Source organism: Xenopus laevis, chromosome 6L (assembly GCF_017654675.1).
Source record: "Xenopus laevis strain J_2021 chromosome 6L, Xenopus_laevis_v10.1, whole genome shotgun sequence".
Lineage (NCBI taxonomy): Eukaryota > Metazoa > Chordata > Amphibia > Anura > Pipidae > Xenopus > Xenopus laevis.
Window position 1 is genome coordinate 96023511 of NC_054381.1, and position 19602 is coordinate 96043112.

The window sequence follows — 19602 nt, forward strand, 5'->3', positions numbered from 1 at the left end:
AGTTTGGTTTAATAAAAATATGAGATAAATTCGAGTTTAGTAAATAACCCCCTAACTGACACTTTTTATTTATTTTTTGTTAAAGTTGTCTGACCTCATTTTGTGTGGCTTTTGTGTGTTTTTAAAGTAAGACTAAGAGTGGTTGTGTTTTGTGGTTTTCTTTCACACTTAACTTTTGAACTTTGATGTGAATATGTGACTATTAGGTGGTATGAACTCATTGTGGGTAGGAGCGGAAAACTCACAGGTTTTAGACAGAGCTTGTGTGGCAGCATGCTAGGCTGTAATGATGTTTCATCTTGTTTCTCTTATTTAGAGTAAAAAGAAAAATTGCGTTAGACTTGTCTAAAATGTCTTTTAAGCTGCCTATAGAAGGATCTATTATTTAATTTCCAGCTTAACTACATTGACATGTTTGTGGAGGGGGACCATCATTACCTTGTCTGGAACTGCACAGGCACTGACTATCCTGCCAAGGTGGCCCAGTTGTATGTTATCTGAGCAATCAGCCTGCAGGCTTATTGGTTGACTATCCCCAAAGGCAACCTATATGCTGCCAGCTTTATTATGTTGCAGATAGTAGCAGTCTACTGTAATGCCACTGCTGCTACATTGGATTTTTTCAGGAAAGGCAGCCAAACTCATAACATTTTAAAGTATTTTAGAGAGAGTTCTTCCAAAGGATATTAAGGTTTAAGGATAAATATGTTTTGAGTAAAGCAGTTCCTTTTTGCTTCTTTGTAAAAGTAGTGAGTATTAGAATAAAATGATTTGTATTTTAAAAAAAAACAACCATAAAGTAACCAGGACAACAGAGCATATAAACGCACAACTCAATTGCAGTATACCTAAACTCTATACAGTACTCACAATATTTCATATAGTCAAACTCAATGACAACACCACCTAGGACTAGCACTATGTGATGTGGCAGCATTTGTTTCTGCACCTTTTAATGGGTCCTTTCTATGCTGAATTAAGGGCTAACATCTGCTTTTGTTCCATAATCCATAAAAGGTATCTACTTCTGCTTCATTGGCATGTCACACGGTCATATATAAAGATGGCAACAATAAGCTCTCCCACTGTCTTATAACACAAGGATAAATGTATAAGGTAAGGATAACACCCAGGAGTAATTTATTTATTTGGAGTAGTAGAATAGTGTTCCAGATACATCTTTCACAGATACCCCTACTCTCTAACCATGAATAAAATCATATCTTTCGAACACAAATACTGCAAATCAGTCAAAGCCCTCTGCACACTTGGAGTCCCGAGCGGGCCAGGGCTTTTCTACCTGGAGGTTCAAGACCATCTGTCACCAGCTATAATGTTAGTTTTTAGAGCGAGCAAGCTTTCTACAGACTTTCCTGACAAGTTTCTTTTCAAGAGCATTTATATTTCCATATAAGACCAACCATCACAGCAGCCCCAGTCACATAAATGTGGATTTCTCTCCAGAATAATCTATGCATATTTATTAATGACAAAGTTATACATAAAGTCAAAGTAAACCATTTTTAAAAGAGGTAATGTCATTATAAAGAGAAAGTATAATTTGAAATCAAATTATTACATAATTCTACTATGAAAAAATACTGTTGTTATAATAATGATGTTATATAATCATGCAGGGATATATGTATTAAGGGGTTATTTATTAAATTAGAACTAGTTTTTCTTTGCAGTAAAATGCATTGTGCATGTCTCTGGTGTAGCAGCCATTATAAATTGTGGACACTGACATCCTCATTCAGGTATGACTCCGAGAGATATCTGTCTCTTAAGTCACTAAGCTCTAGGATTCTTTATGTAGCCAAACACCATTACCTTAATGTAAAATAGCTGACTCTATCTATAAAATCCTATACAAGACAGTATGGAACATAGGCTTTAGCTTTCACCAAAACAGTAACCTATAGCAAGCAACCAATAATTAACTCTGACCAGCCAAGTACAAGTGAGATAATTAAAGCAAACTGTTGCTTTTTTGATATGGGTCACTTGGCAATGGTACTTGAAGGCGCTTGAGCATGAATCAACAATTGTTTTGGGGTAAATACTCCCTCCCTATATATGGGGCATGCAATCAATTTTGTGCTTACCATTGTTTGTCTTTTGTAATGTCTTCCTCTTGGAGTTAGGCTATTCAATGTGAAAGCTTGATATACATCTCTGTAGGAAATCCAACTTGGGCTGAACTGCCTATATTTCAAAGATTATCACCATTATTTACCAGGCATTCCTTTCCTGGATTTCCTTGTTCCACGCTGTTTCCTTGTGCTCTGTGTACATCTGAAAAAATGCAGTGAAATGAGTATATTAAAGCTCAATATTTACTGCTTAATTTTTTTATTGCATCATTATTAATGTAATGGAAATTTTCGCGCTAAAGCTGGCCATACATGCAGAGAACCGCTCATTTGCGAGATCACCAAATGAGCATTTCTCTCCCCAATACGCCCACCTTGAGGTGGGCGATATCAGGGTGATCCAATTGTGGGAAGTAGGACCGAATGATCGAATTACAACGCTGAGAATACAGGCCGAAGGACCACTTCAACAAACAGACGGAGTGCTCTATCCAACTGGATATTTAAAATTGGCCAATCGACATCTTGACCACTTGGAAATGTTCTATAGCATTTGATTTAAAAAGCAATTTTTTTAAAATGCTAGTGAAAAATTTAGCTTTTCTTGGCATACAAATGGCAAGCAGCAACAGACTGCAATGGATAAATTTGATTTCTCCGCCTTCCAAATAATTATTACGAATACTTTACCTTCCCACTTTTCAATATCTAAACAGTATATTTTTACCTGTGCAGAGCAAGGTCTCATTTATCTAAGAGTTGTGAATCTAATATTCATACAGAATTATCAGCATGGCCTTAATTAACTGCCTGATTTGTCATTATAATGAAAGCAGTGTTCACTGAGGCAGGTGTTTGGGCAAATAAGGGAGTGTTCTACTTCTGTGCTGTGTGGGACTGCTGCAACCAGAAAGCTCACAAGGGCACACAACTTTGTATTTGCTGCCAAATGTAGGATGCCATTTCTAACAGGGCCCCTTTGCAGATATATGCTATGAACCAAACAAAAATGTAAAAGCAATTATGAGTGATGACACTGCTTGAATTGCAGTAAAAAAAATAATTGGGTTACCTTGCTTGTATTGTACAGCAAAAAATATGCTTTGTGCCAATGTAATTTATTCAGGAAAGACAAAAATATAGGAAAGCTAATATTTTTTTCAAGAAAAGGTGGCAGCCCTGTCTCTGACTGTGCAGCATTCTATACTGCAGGGCTAGATAATTGTAATATAATAAACAATATGTTCAATTACTTTTAGTAAGTACACAAGGATGTAAATGGTTGGGTGTTCCCAGCTAAGAAATTCAGTAGTGCTTAAACGGGATGTTTATTTATTAATCTATTCTCCATACCTATCCCTGTCAACAATTTCTGTTATATACTGTATGCTCACTGAGGTTCAAGGGCATAGAACAGAAGACAAATAAAAATACTGAGCGGTGACAGGTCTACAGTATGTGTAGGGGTATTTATGTTGTATGTTATAGTAGTTGTTCAATGATTAATGAGCTTAAAATAAAAGGCAAATATAAAAGGAAACTCATTCTTTCAACACACTGGAAAAACTCTGATCCATAACATTGAATGCCTGGATAGAGGTACCATGCTTACAGTTAAAGGAGGAAAGTTATTATTATCCTTTATTTAGATAGTGATGCCATATTAAGCAGAGCTTTGCAGAGACTGTTTGTCATTCACATCAGTCCCTGCCCCAGTAGAGCTTGCAGTCTAATTTAAAAAATTGCATTTACACCACCCTTGCATATGGCTTAATTTCATCAGGAGCCAACTAACCTTCCTGTATGTGGGAGAACACTCTCAGAGGCATGGGGAGAACTTACTTGTGGAACAGGCTAACCAGATTCAGCTCCATGTTGTAGCTCCCACCCTTCCCAGCTATAGTCAGGTGATCCCACTGGTGTCTAATAAAAGGGCAGCCAAGTATGGAGGTTTACTTTGAAAGCAGCAAGATAAGTTGCAGGTAATACCTAGTCCCTTTGTAAAATGTATAATGAAGCAATAGAATTCTTAATGAATCAGATAAAATTGAGCATAGGACTGGCCAGATATGGGATGACTTTGACGTAGTTGGCCAGCTTAAATATATTGCAATATATGGACAAACAATCCCTGTTTTGTTTAAAGGGTAAGGCATTTTTTAGTAGCAGTATGCACAAAATGTCGCTGTCTTAAATATATTGATAATGGGTTGAGTGCAGAGGACTCTTGTATTTGACTATATGTATTTTGTGGTCACAGCCTCATTGCACCCCCGCCTAATGGTTTTAAAAAATAGTGGTGAGCACAACTTTCCCTTGTTTGTTATAGTTTATACAGGAGCAGTGACCAGCTCCATGTTGTAGCTCCCACCCTTCCCAGCTATAGTCAGGTGATCCCACTGGTGTCTAATAAAAGGGCAGCCAAGTATGGAGGTTTACTTTGAAAGCAGCAAGTTAAGTTGCAGGTAATACCTAGTCCCTTTGTAAAATGTATAATGAAGCAATAGAATTCTTAATGAATCAGATAAAATTGAGCATAGGACTGGCCAGATATGGGATGACTTTGACGTAGTTGGCCAGCTTAAATATATTGCAATATATGGACAAACAATCCCTGTTTTGTTTAAAGGGTAAGGCATTTTTTAGTAGCAGTATGCACAAAATGTCGCTGTCTTAAATATATTGATAATGGGTTGAGTGCAGAGGACTCTTGTATTTGACTATATGTATTTTGTGGTCACAGCCTCATTGCACCCCCGCCTAATGGTTTTAAAAAATAGTGGTGAGCACAACTTTCCCTTGTTTGTTATAGTTTATACAGGAGCAGTGACCAGCTCCATGTTGTAGCTCCCACCCTTCCCAGCTATAGTCAGGTGATCCCACTGGTGTCTAATAAAAGGGCAGCCAAGTATGGAGGTTTACTTTGAAAGCAGCAAGTTAAGTTGCAGGTAATACCTAGTCCCTTTGTAAAATGTATAATGAAGCAATAGAATTCTTAATGAATCAGATAAAATTGAGCATAGGACTGGCCAGATATGGGATGACTTTGACGTAGTTGGCCAGCTTAAATATATTGCAATATATGGACAAACAATCCCTGTTTTGTTTAAAGGGTAAGGCATTTTTTAGTAGCAGTATGCACAAAATGTCGCTGTCTTAAATATATTGATAATGGGTTGAGTGCAGAGGACTCTTGTATTTGACTATATGTATTTTGTGGTCACAGCCTCATTGCACCCCCGCCTAATGGTTTTAAAAAATAGTGGTGAGCACAACTTTCCCTTGTTTGTTATAACCAGATTCAGAGACAACAGATGGATCTCACAATAAAGAAGCAACTCCCATGTCCAGTTTTAAGGGCAGGGCTCACAAAATAAATAGCAAAGGAAGGAACTGTAAGCACTCTATACACATTCATTAACGTAATATTCTTTCCCTTAGATTGTGAGCTGTACTGATATGGGCTTCCTATCCTTCTGTATCAGTGTTTTTATAAGCAGTGTAAAGTATTTCTTCATTTTAATTGTTTTATACATACATTATAATCAGTTCTATATGTGGGCCAATCACAGTCCAGTACACACTGCTGTAGGAGTCCATGTTATCACACACTTGGCATACAAATGTGAACACATGGCAGTGCTTTTGGCTGGGAAAGAGAAACAAAATTTGAGAATTCCAGAGCCAACTAATCAAACTGGTTACTATAAATGTGATTAGTATTTGTATTTATATAGTACGACATGTGTATACAGTGCTTTGCAAAGCTAAAACACAAACAGTTGTATAGCTAAAAAATAAACACTGAGAATAAATACATATGTGCAAGAAGTTTCAATACATGGTTAGAATAAGGTTCCTGCTCTGATGACATACTCAGTTACTAGGGGAATCTTGTTAACAGACTGCTTCATGGCCCTTTAAAATTAAAGGAATTGTTCAGTGTAAAAACAGACTGGAGTGACTGGATATTTAACATAATAGCCAGAACACTACTTCCTGCTTTTCAGCTCTCTTGGTTTACACTTGCTGGTTATGCTGACGTAAATTTGCTAGCGAAGTGGACCTACTCTGGCACTACTTCGCACCCTTATACCAGGCGAAGTTGCGCTATGGCAAAGGGTCAACGTAACTACGATAATTCGCTAATTTGCGCATTTTACTGAACGTTACCTCTTGCGCCAGACTTGCCTTCGCAACCTCAGACCAGGCGTAGTGCAATAGAGTAGATTGCTTCAAAAAAAGTTTTTTCTAAGTCCCAAAAAACGCTGGCGTCTTTTCCTTTTTTAAGGCTGATAGGCTGAAAAAGATCATAAATGTTAACGATAGCGCAAATTCGCTACCGTTCACCTCCCTGAGCGCAACTTCGGATTTTAGTTAATTATCGGCGCCGTGGCGAAACTTCGCCTGGCGAAGTGCGGCAAAGGCGTCGCTATCGCATTTTCGCTGCTTAGGGAATTAGCCCCCTTGTCTTTAGCTGGTCATACAGAAGTGGATCAACTAGTTTGGTAAGATTGCCAGAATGGATCTTTGCCCAGTTAGGCCTGTGAACACCCATCAGTAGAGGAATGCACTGTGTGTATTTATTTATATAGCACCACAATTATATGCAGTGCTTTACAAGGCATAAGCACCAACAGGGGTACAGTTATAAAAATATTATAAATAAATAAATCTGTGCTTAGGTGTTATCAAACATTAGAAGAGCTTATAAACTATTGCATACTAATGTGTCCATGCCCAAGGGTTTTCCAGCATTCCATCCCAATCAAGCTGCATTCACATAGATTGAGGAGGCCATTGTTGTTGCCCTGCTCACAAAAGAGTAAGCTTCTGACATAGTCAAGAGGGTTGAAAACCAGCACTGGCCAATATATGGAAAGGAAAACATTTCTGCGTAACATCTTGCAGAAGGAAGTTCACATGTTCATATTATGAAACTGTGGGAACGCAATTGCTTGGTTTTCTTACTTATATATATATCCCTCTGTCCGTTATAATATGGTGATAAGAGAAAGAAAATGGCACTCTACTTCCATTTGTCTATAGAAAATACCATTCTTATCTGCTGCATAAGGAAGCTTTATCAGACAGTACTATGACGAGCATTATTTGAATATGAATGGATGAGACACATTGTCTACAGCGTCTACTGTCTCTACCTTCTGCCTTAATTATCATACTTTTTGATTAATTCAGAAGGACTCCAGTTTGCATATTAATGATCGTCTCTTATTCAGAGTAAAGCCATGAGGCAACAAGCACTACTAACCTATTGCTAAAGCTGGCCCTACAATGACAATGATCGGAATATGGTCAATACATACAAGTGAGCAGTTTAATGGCTTTGGGGATGATTGATTAAAAAACAGTGTTATATCGCAGCAAAATTATGACTGCATCCACAACATTGTGGAAATTACAAAAAAATCTAGAATTAAATAATGCCACTTAAAACCTATTGAGATGCCATATAAATAAATGTAAAGTGGGATGTTTTTAGTGTTTTTAGTGATTTTGCACCATTCATGATTTATGAACTTTTTTCTGCACCTAACACATGGTCATGATTCATTTTTGTTAATTTTTATAAATAAATTTTAGGAAAAATTTCTGGTAAAGTCATGACTGTAGTCACATCCATACTAGTCAAATTTTGTTTTCTGTCATTTATGACAAATCTGCCCATTATTTTATGAGGCTAAACATGCAAATATCTGGTCAGTGATTGGCCAGATATTTGTTGGGCAGGTTTGAAAATTCCGTTGCGAGATGTGTCTACATAGGCCCCTTTTGTGATCCTATTCTTGGCCAGGGGGTGGAATGACCTCTTATTCTTGCACAGTGAGGGTATAATAAATTATCATGTTATAACACTGTAATTAGCTTTTATGCCCTGGAAGTATATTTTGATAATATATGTTACTGCTGCTGAAAGGTTTAGTCTGTAGAGAATTATGCCATTTCTTATAAATGTTGTATAATAGGAAAAAGGACTTAAAGGAGTTGTTCACCTTTGGTATAACTTTTAATATGATGTAGAGAGTGATATTCTGAGACAATCTTTAATTGGTTTTTATTTTTTAATATGTAAGGTTTTTGAGTTATTTAGCTTTTTATTCAGCAGGTCTTAAATTTGCATTTTAAGCAATCTGGTAGCTAGGGTCCAAATTACCCTAGCACCCATGCATTGATTTGAATAAGAGACTGGAATATGAATAGGAGATGGTCTAAATAGAAAGATGAGTAATAAAAATTAGCAATAACTATAGATTTGCAGCCTTATAGAGCGTATGCTTTATTGAGGGGTCAGCGACACCCATTTGAAAGCTGCAAAGAGTCTGTTGATACATCACATTGATTCAATAATAAAGTAAATAAGGTTTAGTCTGTAGGGACTGATGCCATATATTATAAATGTAGTATGATAGGACACGTGATCTATGATTACAGGTACATAGACAACTAGGTTACCCTATGTGACTCTATCAGGTGTAGTTTTCTTAAGCAGCCACGGCAGAGTTGAGGTTAGAAAGACTAGGTGCACCACCTAGCATCAGAGTGCAGAAAAACAATGCTCAGCTTATTGTCCAGTATGGGCCAGGGGAATGTCTGGTTCTTATACATATCAACATATATTCCATTTTAATATTAATATAATAATAATACTTTTTTGTGCACATAGCTGAGACAGAATTAGAGAGAACATTGCCTATAACCCTTTAGTGCCACCAAATGTTGAATCTACTGAATTTGTACTGGAAGACCATAGATCCATTCCAGTGCCTCTACTTGCATTTGTGTGTACTTTGTAATTTCTATGCATACATTGTTTTTTATTGTACAATGCTATGGAATATGATGGCACTTTAATAATTGTTAATTATGATTTGTTTTTTTAACTACAGGTATAGGATCTGTTATCCAGGAACCCGTTATCCAGAAAGCTCCGAATGACAAGAAGGTCATCTCCCATAGACTCCATTTTAATTGAATAATTAAAAAAAAATGTATCTGTAATAATAAAACAGTACCTTGTACTTGATCCCAACTAATATATAATTAATCGTTATTGGTAGAAAACAATCCTATTGGGGTTATATAATGTTTAAATAGTTTTTAGAAGACTTAAGGTATGAAGTTCCAAAGAACCAAAAGATCCCTTATCTGGAAAATCCCAGGTCCTGAGCAGTCTGGATAACAGGTCCCATACCTGTATTGCAATGCCCAGCAGATTAAACACCAGACAGAAAGCATTGAAGGCAGGAATTTAATTTTCTTTTCTTTTTTTTCTATATTTCACATAAAATAATTATTACTATTTCAGGAAATTCCATAACAGTACTGGCATAATACAGGCTTTCCGTTACTTAGTCCTCTATTTGCCAATTGCCCAACAAAAGAGTAGACATAACTACTTTGTGTTTAAAGTGATTCATATCTGGCCAGGTGTTTTCCTCCATCACGGTGGCAAAGATAACTCTACATCTGTAGATAAGGGAGTTTGAATTCACTCATATTGAAAGTGCAGCACACATGGCCAAGTAAAAGTGAATGTTAACATTTGCAGTTATTGTATTGGAATGAAAGGCTGCTGGAAAATGATTACATGCAATGTTAAATGTTTGGCAGTGGGGCTGGCTGTTTGTTTTTGTGTGTATTAGCTTTAACATCCTCTTTCAAAGAAAATTCCCGTCCTGATGTACTAACAGGGTAAAAGTACAATAAAAATTATAACAATTTGATGTGTAGTGTTTTCCCCAAGAATTCTGCTATACCAATTAGACCTCCAGTACAATATTTTGCACTATACTATGCCCCCATTTGGGCACAAAAATGCTTCCAGTACTTTTCCTATTCTTGTCTTTTCTCTGTAAACAGGGAGGCACAATAGATTCTGATTCTCATTTAAATGAAAGTTGTCTGCTGGCTTAATTTTAACAAGTGAATTTACATACAGTATAAGGAAGTTACTGTTTCACTCAATATGGGATCTTTCACAACATAAAAACCTTGGCGTAAAAGGCAAGTGAAACAATCTGGAGGAAGTTAAATCAAGCCAGCAGTAATTGCCTTCTGTGAGAGCCCTATAGTGCTGTGCCTTGTATTAAGCCTTGTATTAAGCTCTGTACCTTGCTGTACTTGCTGGCACATTAACATACCAGCACAAGAATTGGCATCTGTTATTCATTCATTTGCACAAGGCAAGATATCAGTGCTACATAGAAAATGTGTATACAATTTGCTTTGTCATCTAAGGGTAAGGCCACACTGGGTGTTTTGGGGAGATTTGCTCGTTTGGCGACTAATCGCCTCGTCTTTGCAGGGACCAATCTCGTCGCCAAATCTCCCCAAAATGCCCAGTGTGGCCTTACCCGAAGGATACAGATTTCAAAGAGAGTATAAGATAGCAAGGTGGCCAATCTGGTTAACCAGATTTTTCAGATTTGATAAATGAAGTACATGCTGCAAGTGGTGGGAGTCGAGTTAAGGTCCCCATAGACGCAAAGATTTCTCATTGCCGAACTACCAATTTTAGCGATATCCGACCAATCCATCAAATTATCGTGAAGTTAGTGGGATTCGAACAATTGTACATCTTACGATTTTTCGTCCAACATCTGTCAGAAAATTTATCAGCCAGGTTAAAATATTTTTATCGGCCCCAGTGCAATCTATCTATGTTTGCAGGGCCAAGCAGGCAGCTACCCTTCAGTTTTGCTGGCAATATCGCCTGAAATGGTCTTTTTAGTTGATGGACACATCGTACATTTAAACTATCGTTTCGAGATAATCGTGATCTCATCTCTTTTAAAGATCTTTACATCTATGGCCAGATTTAGGGGCTGATTCACTAAGCTCGAGTGAAGGATTCGATTGAAAAATACTTCGAATTTCGAAGTATTTTTTGGGTACTTCGACCATCGAATTGGTTAAATTCGTTCGAAGTCGAACGAAATCGAACGAATCGAACGAAAAATCGTTCGACTATTCGACCATTCGATAGTCGAAGTACTTCCCCTTTAAAAAAAACTTCGACCCCCTACTTCGGCAGCTAAAAGCTACCGAAGTCAATGTTAGCCTATGGGGAAGGTCCCCATAGGCTTGCCTGTGATTTTTTGATCGAAGGATTTTCCTTCGATCGTTGGATTAAAATCTTTCGAATCGTTCGATTCGAAGGATTTAATCGTTCGATCGAACGGAAAATCCTTCGATCGATCGATCGCAGGATCAGCGCTAAATCCTTCGACTTCGATATTCGAAGTCGAAGGATTTCAATCCGAGGGTCGAATTTCGAAGTATTTTTAACTTCGAAATTCGACCCTTAGTGAATCGGCCCCTTAGTGTTGGGTCATGGTATATATTCTTAGCTTTTGTGTGTACTGTTCCCCTAACCCACACATTTTAGCTATCTATTTGGATGGGGAGGGGTGGAAGGGTCATCTATTGGTCACTACTTGTGAACAAAGGCTCAGGGACCACTTTATATCTGTTGTTCCGTAGGAACTCTACATAGTATGAAAAACCATAACCAGTTATTGCCCCCCCATCCATCCTCTGAACCAGGAAAGTCAGTTTTGCTCCCCTATTGTCCTTCCACTTGTAAATAGATGTTTCTTTTGCTTTTGTTCATGAGGAATAGACCCTTCTGTAGAAACAGTTAACTGCTCCCTTGTCCTTTACTGCCTATTTTAGAAAAATAAGTACAAGACAACCTGTACAGAAGACCTTACCCCATACTCCCCTGTGTATTTAGGATGAAATCATGGTATGAGGATGTACTGTACTTATTTATGGGTTTTGTTTTTTCTTAGAACCTGATTTCTAAAGTCTATCTGTTACACTTTCTGTTTACTAGAACCAAAACATTAAGATGTATATTTGAGGTTGTTTAAAGCAAAACAAAATGTTCCAGTAGCCTTGATAAGAGAATGCAGGCCATGCTATGTACATTGCACAAGGAGGCAATTATGTTCCTCCTGGGAACACACTTTCACACGCACAAGTTAATGAGCTTAGTGTTCTTTCCTGATGAGCAAATATCAGGTTTATTTAAACCTGAAATACAACAAGACAAATGTAAATAAGTAATTAACACATTGGCTATTTAACCAACAAAACAGAGATGAACAACAGTTTCTCATTTGAAATGGAAATGATGGTGCATGCAGAGACAAAAGCTGGCCACGCATGTACATATTTTGCATAGAATTCCATCACTTTTTTACACTTTGAACCGTATGAGCACCTGTGTGTTTTTAGCCTCAAAAACTGTCCTTTGGGTTTGATCACACCATAGGTGGTTGGATAAAGTCCTCCAGAAAACTGGACCAACCAAACCAATGAGCAAATTCAGACTGCCCATATGTGGGGTCATTGTTAGGTCAGGAAATAAATGGAGCTGCCCTAGCCCCAAATTTCTTTCACTTGTTGGTCCAAGAGATTATCTACCTCAAAAAAAGAAGTTGATATTTATGAACATTTCTGAATTTCAGTAAGGCACTTGTTGCATGTGGGGTTTATCCACCAGCAGAAAAAAGCTGGTGGAGAAAACACTAATTCTGTTCTGAACTGTCCTGTTTGTGCAGTAAGTGAATGGCTCTGCCTGAAACTGCACACATAGGGCATATTTTAGAATAAAAATGAATCGCAGAGTTTCCAAAACAAAATCTGGCCCTTGTGCACAGTAACAGGTGAATGTCATTAATGTCAATGACTTCACACATGGGGCATTGGCATTTTCTTTGTTTTTTTTAAAGGGCACCATGGGTGATGTAGTCCTATATCTGTCTGGGTAGAGGGTAACATTTGAAATGAATATTATCAATAATAGGTATAATTTATTTTGGGAATCATAGATTTTCATGGTCATTGTGCTGCTTAGTACAGATGTGAAAACCAATGGAGTTGTTATTACTGCAGTGAAGGCATCCATATATTACCCAGGTTGACAGACCTGGCCTAGTGGTATAGGAGTTCTCCTCCTGTCCCGATAGATCACACTGCAATTGCAATTGGAAGAGATAGATTTGATTATCTAATGAAAACCAGCACAGATCACAATGGCAAAAAACATCTTCAAATTGTAAAGAGGACATCTGTCATTGACTTCTACATGACTTTGTATAATAAATCTTGATATTTTGAAGGTTTTTTTCCTCTAAAAATTTGATTTTTCCCCCTCGATCAGAAAAATGAAAGATTTAATAAATAGGCCCATAGAGATAGACAGAATTATCATTGTTTATAGTGAGGCTCTGTTTGCCAGAGGCCAACAATCCCCCATCAGTATTTGCTAAGCTTCAAACAACAATCCTTTGGCAAAAACTATTTGCAGCACAACAATTATCCGGCTGCAGCCACAGGGGACACTGCAGGGTGCTTTCAGTCACTTCTGGTCATATTTATCAAAAAGTGAAAGTGGAGCTAGCCACAGTTTGATGGGGTAAAATTCCACTAGTCTCTATTGTCTCTGCAATATGTCTCTGCAAATCCAATAGAAATAAATAGAGGGTTAAAAGAGTATTGCTCTTTCATAAATATGCCTTTATACTTAAAAGGCTGAAGGTCATTGTTGCGTGAGACATCACTGTAAAATATAGGGATCTGGAATAAACCCTGCAATTTTGTTCTACAGTAGAACCCCCATTTTATGCTTTTCAGGAAACCAGAAAAATGGTGTAACATCCAGGAAAAAGTAAAATCAGAAAAAAAGTATTATGCAAAATATATACAGTAGGTGGGACCATAAAACAACAACTTCAAATCAAGGGATGTAAAATTGAGGTTTCACTGTATTTACTTTTACATCACTTCTGTTATTCTGTTAACAGTATAAAATCTATAATACTTGGTACTGGGCACTGTCTGAATAGCTGTCAAATCTCCTACTGCCCAGCTACAGCTTCTGTGTTTAATTAGTAGAGGTATAGTAGATAATAGTAATAGTAGATAATAGTAATTGATATACGCTTCAATACAGCCCACTTCAATACAATTCTTTAGTCACAAGAACCAGATTTACTGCAATTTAAACTAGCACTACACTTAGGGGCACATTTACTAAGCTCGAGTGAAGGATTCGAATGAAAAAAACTTCGAATTTCGAAGTATTTTTTTGGGTACTTCGACCATCGAATAGGCTACTACGACCTTCGACTTCAACCCGAACAAACAACCCGTAAAAATCGTTAGTCGAAGTATGGTCTCTTAAAAAAAAACTTTGACTACATACTTCAGCAGTTTAAACCTACCGAGGTACAATTTTCTAATCTTTTTTTCGATCGAAGAAAAATCCTTTGATCGATCGTTTAAAATCGTTCGAATCGTTCAATTCAAAGGATTTTATCGATCAGTGGAACGATTTTTACTTCGATCGATCGATCGTAGGATTTACGCTAAATCCTTCGAATATCGAATTTGAAGGATTTAGCGCAAATCCTACGATACTATTTAAATTCAAGGGTCGAATTCGAGGGTTTATTAACCCTCGATATTCGACCCTTAAAATGTGCCCCTTACGGTTGCCACCTTTTCTGGAAAAAAATACCGGCCTTCCTGTATGTTTATCCTTTTTCTCTATTTATAACATTGGGATCAACCATCATTTTTACTGGCCAGGCCCGGTAACATACCAGGCAGTTGGCAACCTTAACTACACTATAAGATCCACTCTTTTTAGGTGGGTGATACTTGAATTTGATCATTGTCCCTATGGCCAAAAGATCGGATTACAATGGTGGGAATACAAACCGCTGGAGAAAATTACAGCACCCACAGTTGGCCTGATTCCTTGGTGCTGTGTCAGAATAAGAGACCCACATTATAGACAGTTGTCTATATGTCAACATACTGTATATTAACTGATATGTTTCTCATTCTGATATAATATAAACATGTATCTGTTATCCAGGAGAGTTTTCTAGATGAGTGATCTCCATATTTTATGACTTAAATAAACCCAGTAGGGGTATTTTGCCTCCAATACAGATGATTTATATCTTAGTTGGGATCATGCACAAGGTACTGTTTTATTATTTCAGAGAAACAGAAAATTAGTTTTAAAATTTTTAATTATTTAATTAAATGGAATGTGGGGAATAGCCTTTCTAAGTTCCTACAATTTAGAGCTTTCTGGATAAAGGATCCCATACCTGGATAGAGAATGCTTAAAAGAACAGTAACATCAAAAATAAAAGTATATATGTATATAAATAGAGATATGCCTGTTTTTTGTAAGAGTATGCTATGCTAATTTGATTTCATGTGTTTAAGGGAAATATATGAAATATAAAACCTACAGTTTTATTGTATATCGTATTTTTATACTTTTTTGTTTTACAGTAATTATATCAATGTTTCATTAAGTTATTGGCTGTGAATAAATGTGGTACAATATAAAGCAATCTTAAGTTATTTGCTTCAACAGAAATGCTTAAAGTAGGACAATATGTTCCAGCCTCCTCGCTTGGGCAGAATAATAATTTTTCTTTTCCATGCCCTAATTCAGTTTTTGTAAATGCTGCATGCGGTTTATTACATTAACTGCCTTACCTCTGATTGAACCTAGCTTTGTGCAAATGTCATTTTATATTCCTTTTTCATGTTTGGGTAATGGGGTAATGTTATTATTTGTTTCCGTACAACTGCAATCAACTAATGAAGGTTCTACACAAACGGACAGAGCATGAATCTAGGCTCTTGGATGCTGGCTAAATCGGAACTGGCATTTAGGGAGGAATAAAGATTGTAAAGTTCATTGCTTCTGCATAAAAGGTTTCTGCATTTTTTTTTATATGAAAAATAACTGAATCATAAAATTTCAGGGAAATGTTTTAATTTTGAGTATCCTCAGTTATGACAATTTTTGAATAATTTTTAAATGACGATAAAATATGGGAATGTGTTATATCAAATGAGACATATACCCAATGACAAAAAATCCTTTTGTGAGTGAAGTTAGCCGAGTGCTATAGTAAGGACATTTATTGGGTTAGAAAATGACTTGTGTAAATAATATTTGTAGTCAGACATTGAGAATTCCGCATAGATTACAGGCATTGCTGAAAGTAGACATGTTACATAGACGCATGCAAAACAAATTCATCTGTTAAATCATTTTGTAACTTCTGTGTGGCTGATCAAAAGATCTACAATGCCAGATGCACTTAATTCTGTTCAAAGGAAATAGGGCTCAATATAGAATACCATAGGGTTCAGTATAGAACCTTGAGGCCCCCAGAACCAATTTGATGGTGTTTTGTTAACAAATGAGAATTTGTATTAAGCGGAAATAGTCAGCAGTATAAAATGCAGGACAAATCCACAAGGATGAGATTAGAGAAGCATCCTTAGTAAATTGCTCTACAAGGCAGTCAAAGCTTTACTGTACACAGTCACTGAACTAACTTTCAGAAGACTAATGGTTCCAGGGTTGTTTATTGTTTCTCACTGTACAAAAGAGCCAATATGCAGATAACAGACCCTCCTATCAACCCTTGCTACTGAAAGTGGAGACAGAGTCACAAAGCTGTCTGAAAGTAGTTTCCCACTAATAGACTTTGTGATAAACCTCTCTAATCTCACCTGGGAAATTCTATAGGTTCATCTGCTAATGCTATTCCAGTCCAGCCCACCTACCTCCTACTTTACATTCCAATTGTAAAAGTTACAGTGCAGTACTAGCGAATTATTGCCCCCCCCCCACCATATTAAAGTGGGTGTGGATAAATGATTACTATACATTTCTTCTTTCTCTTTTGACCATTATTATGTTGGATGAGATAAAGACCAGAGACCAGAGTTCAAACCAGGAGGATCGAGTGTTATCATCTCTAAATGGTTTGTTTAACATACAGTATTTTACACTGATACAAGCAACTAGGGCAATCACTATATACACATTCTAATTTATTAATTGAGAGCTGTCTATTTGCAATCACTTTTGTTCCTTATTTTCTTCTTCTCTTGTTTCGAGTTTCCTTAAGGTTGATGGCACACGTGAAGGTTAGGGGAGATTAGTCGCCCATCGCCTACATTCTTGCCGGCAGGAAGGCATCTCGGGGAGATTAGTCACTCGAAGAATCGTCACGTGTGCCACCACCCTAAGATAACACAGCACGTAACTGCACATATCTGGCAATTGTAGCACAATGCTAGAGTTAGAGATAAACAAGCCCAGTGCAACATGGGAAGGCCATAGCCTTCACTTTAAGAAAAGAGATAAATAAAGAATTAAATCAGTAATGCATCATCTGTTGGAAGTTGTTTAGCTGTAGGTTTGTGGATTGGGTATCTTTGGCATGTATAATAAAAAAATCAACTTCTATAATATCTTATTCAATACGAAAATATAAAATGACACAAAATTGCAGGGATCCCATTTTAGTAGGGGGCAAGATATTCTTTCCACAGTTTCTTTGGGTCACCTATCTTGTTCTTCCCAATAGCCTAGTGGCTAATACACTATTGGGAGAATGTAATAAAAGTCGCAAAGAGCAAAACAATTTGCACAAATAAGAATTAAAATTCGCATTTTGCAATGTAATACTCTTATTTAAACTATCACATTGCAAATTTTCATTGCACATTGCCCACTTTTAAGAAGTGCTTGAAGGTGTCATAATCTTTTGGAGCAAAAGTTTGTAACAACTTTTTCAGTAAGAAGTTTTATTACATTTACTGCGCATTGGCGCAAACTATACGATTCGCAAATCTACTTCCACTGTCGGAAGTGGTTGCTAAACAGGTTTGCAAAATCTATATTAAATTCGTGCAAAGGAAGATTTGTTCGCAAAGAGGCATAACTTTTCGCATTGCAAATATTTTTTCAGTTACCGACTTTTATTACATTCCCCGGTAAGGGGCCTATTTATCATGCTGTGTAAAACATTGGAGAAAAACCATCACCAGTGATGTTGCCCATAACAACCAATCAGCAATTAGATTTCAAAAGTCACCTACAAGTTAAAAAAAAAACCCCCAGAGATCTGATTGGTTGTTATGGGCAACATCACCTATTTAACACAGCTTGATTAATAGGCCCCTAACAGTAAGTCATGCCATACTAAGTCCAATAACTAACACTACTAACACCCAAGTATGTAGGATAAACTCAGTGATATGCTGCCTAACCTGCATCAAGTTGCTTTGACTCAATTATTGGTGCTTAAAATGATCTTTTGCCCTCATAAATGTCACTCTTATGTAGAAACTGGTGGCATATTTCTCAGGTGGCCATCTCATACTATCACTGTGAGAATTACAGCACAAATTTAAAAAATAATCTAACTTGCTTGCTTCTGTGTGCAACAAATCCAAGTAAATTAGGTTTTAATTGCAACATTGATCAGAAACTAAGAAATTCATTGCTAACTGTTACCTTCAATATGACATATTGACATGTAAATCCAAAGACTGTATATCACCTTTGTAATATGAAAATGTACCTTTAACATGTTAGATATATAAAAAAAAAGTGCAAGCTCTGAAAGATTTATGGTTTCTGCATCTAGAAAATGGTTATACTATGGTATAAACATTCTTATATTTCCCTGTAAAATGTATTGTGAAATAACATTCAGCACTGTATACTTAAATCTTGTATCAACCAAATGCCTTGTTGGGATGTTGAAGCATACTATGAGTAATAAATATCAAGAGGGATATTGACTGGCCTGGCAGGGTGAGAATTGGCCTAACACTCTTGTCACCAAGGTGAAAATTGATCCATGCAAGCAAACAGCAGGAGGTCACTGCCCTGGACCAAATCGGCCTCATCCCTCCACATCTCAGATAATATTACACAAAGAGTATCCTGTAACAGCCTGGTAATCAGGGCTGGACTTTTTAATGCTTTACTGTAGATAAATAGTCAAACAGGCACAGAGTGGCTCATATGATGGGACGAGCAAGTACAAAAATACTCAGTTTGGGTTTTTTTCATGTGCATCAATATCAGATGCAAACTTTGGGAATTTACAAAAATACCGAACAGCTCAATTTTAACAACTTAACTTATTTTTGTTGTTGATAGTACCTGTGTTTGTTTGATAGAATGTGTTAGACTGCTTTGACCAGTGAAACACCATTCTGTCTAATAGGGTGCTAGTGCTTAGTGTTGTTTAGCAGGAGCTCTGATTGCTACAGTATCACTCAGCCAAATCGTTAGCACCCAAGCGAGAAAAAGCATATTGTATGGATGATGATTTTCTGTGCCAGAACTGTGTTACAGATAAAAGTTTCCAAACTGTCTTTTAGAAGTGGTATAAATTGGTACCTGTCAGAGTTAACGTTATGTTATAATGTTATGCAATGGTCGAAGGAACCAGTTTCCAATGTATTGTCTTATTGTCCTACACTATGAAAAGCACTATTGTGAATATTTCAATTAGGCTTGTTTAGTGCTCTTTAGAGATATAAAATATTTCAGCACTCGGCAGAGTAAATACATAAAACAATAAAGGATAATAGTAGAAATATTACACAAATATTAACATGTACCTCT

At 36.8% G+C, this 19602-nt stretch overlaps 1 protein-coding gene across 1 annotated transcript in view; it reads right to left on the reverse strand.

The window, feature by feature from the left end:
• The window catches only part of nedd9.L (neural precursor cell expressed, developmentally down-regulated 9 L homeolog), an 84818-nt gene that overhangs the window by 48601 nt on the left and 16615 nt on the right, over positions 1-19602 (reverse strand). Inside the window, exon 2 of the mRNA XM_041566294.1 lies at positions 2109-2298. Coding sequence (XP_041422228.1) covers positions 2109-2111 — 3 coding nt within the window. The 5' untranslated portion in view covers positions 2112-2298. The remainder of the gene's footprint in view (positions 1-2108; positions 2299-19602) is intronic.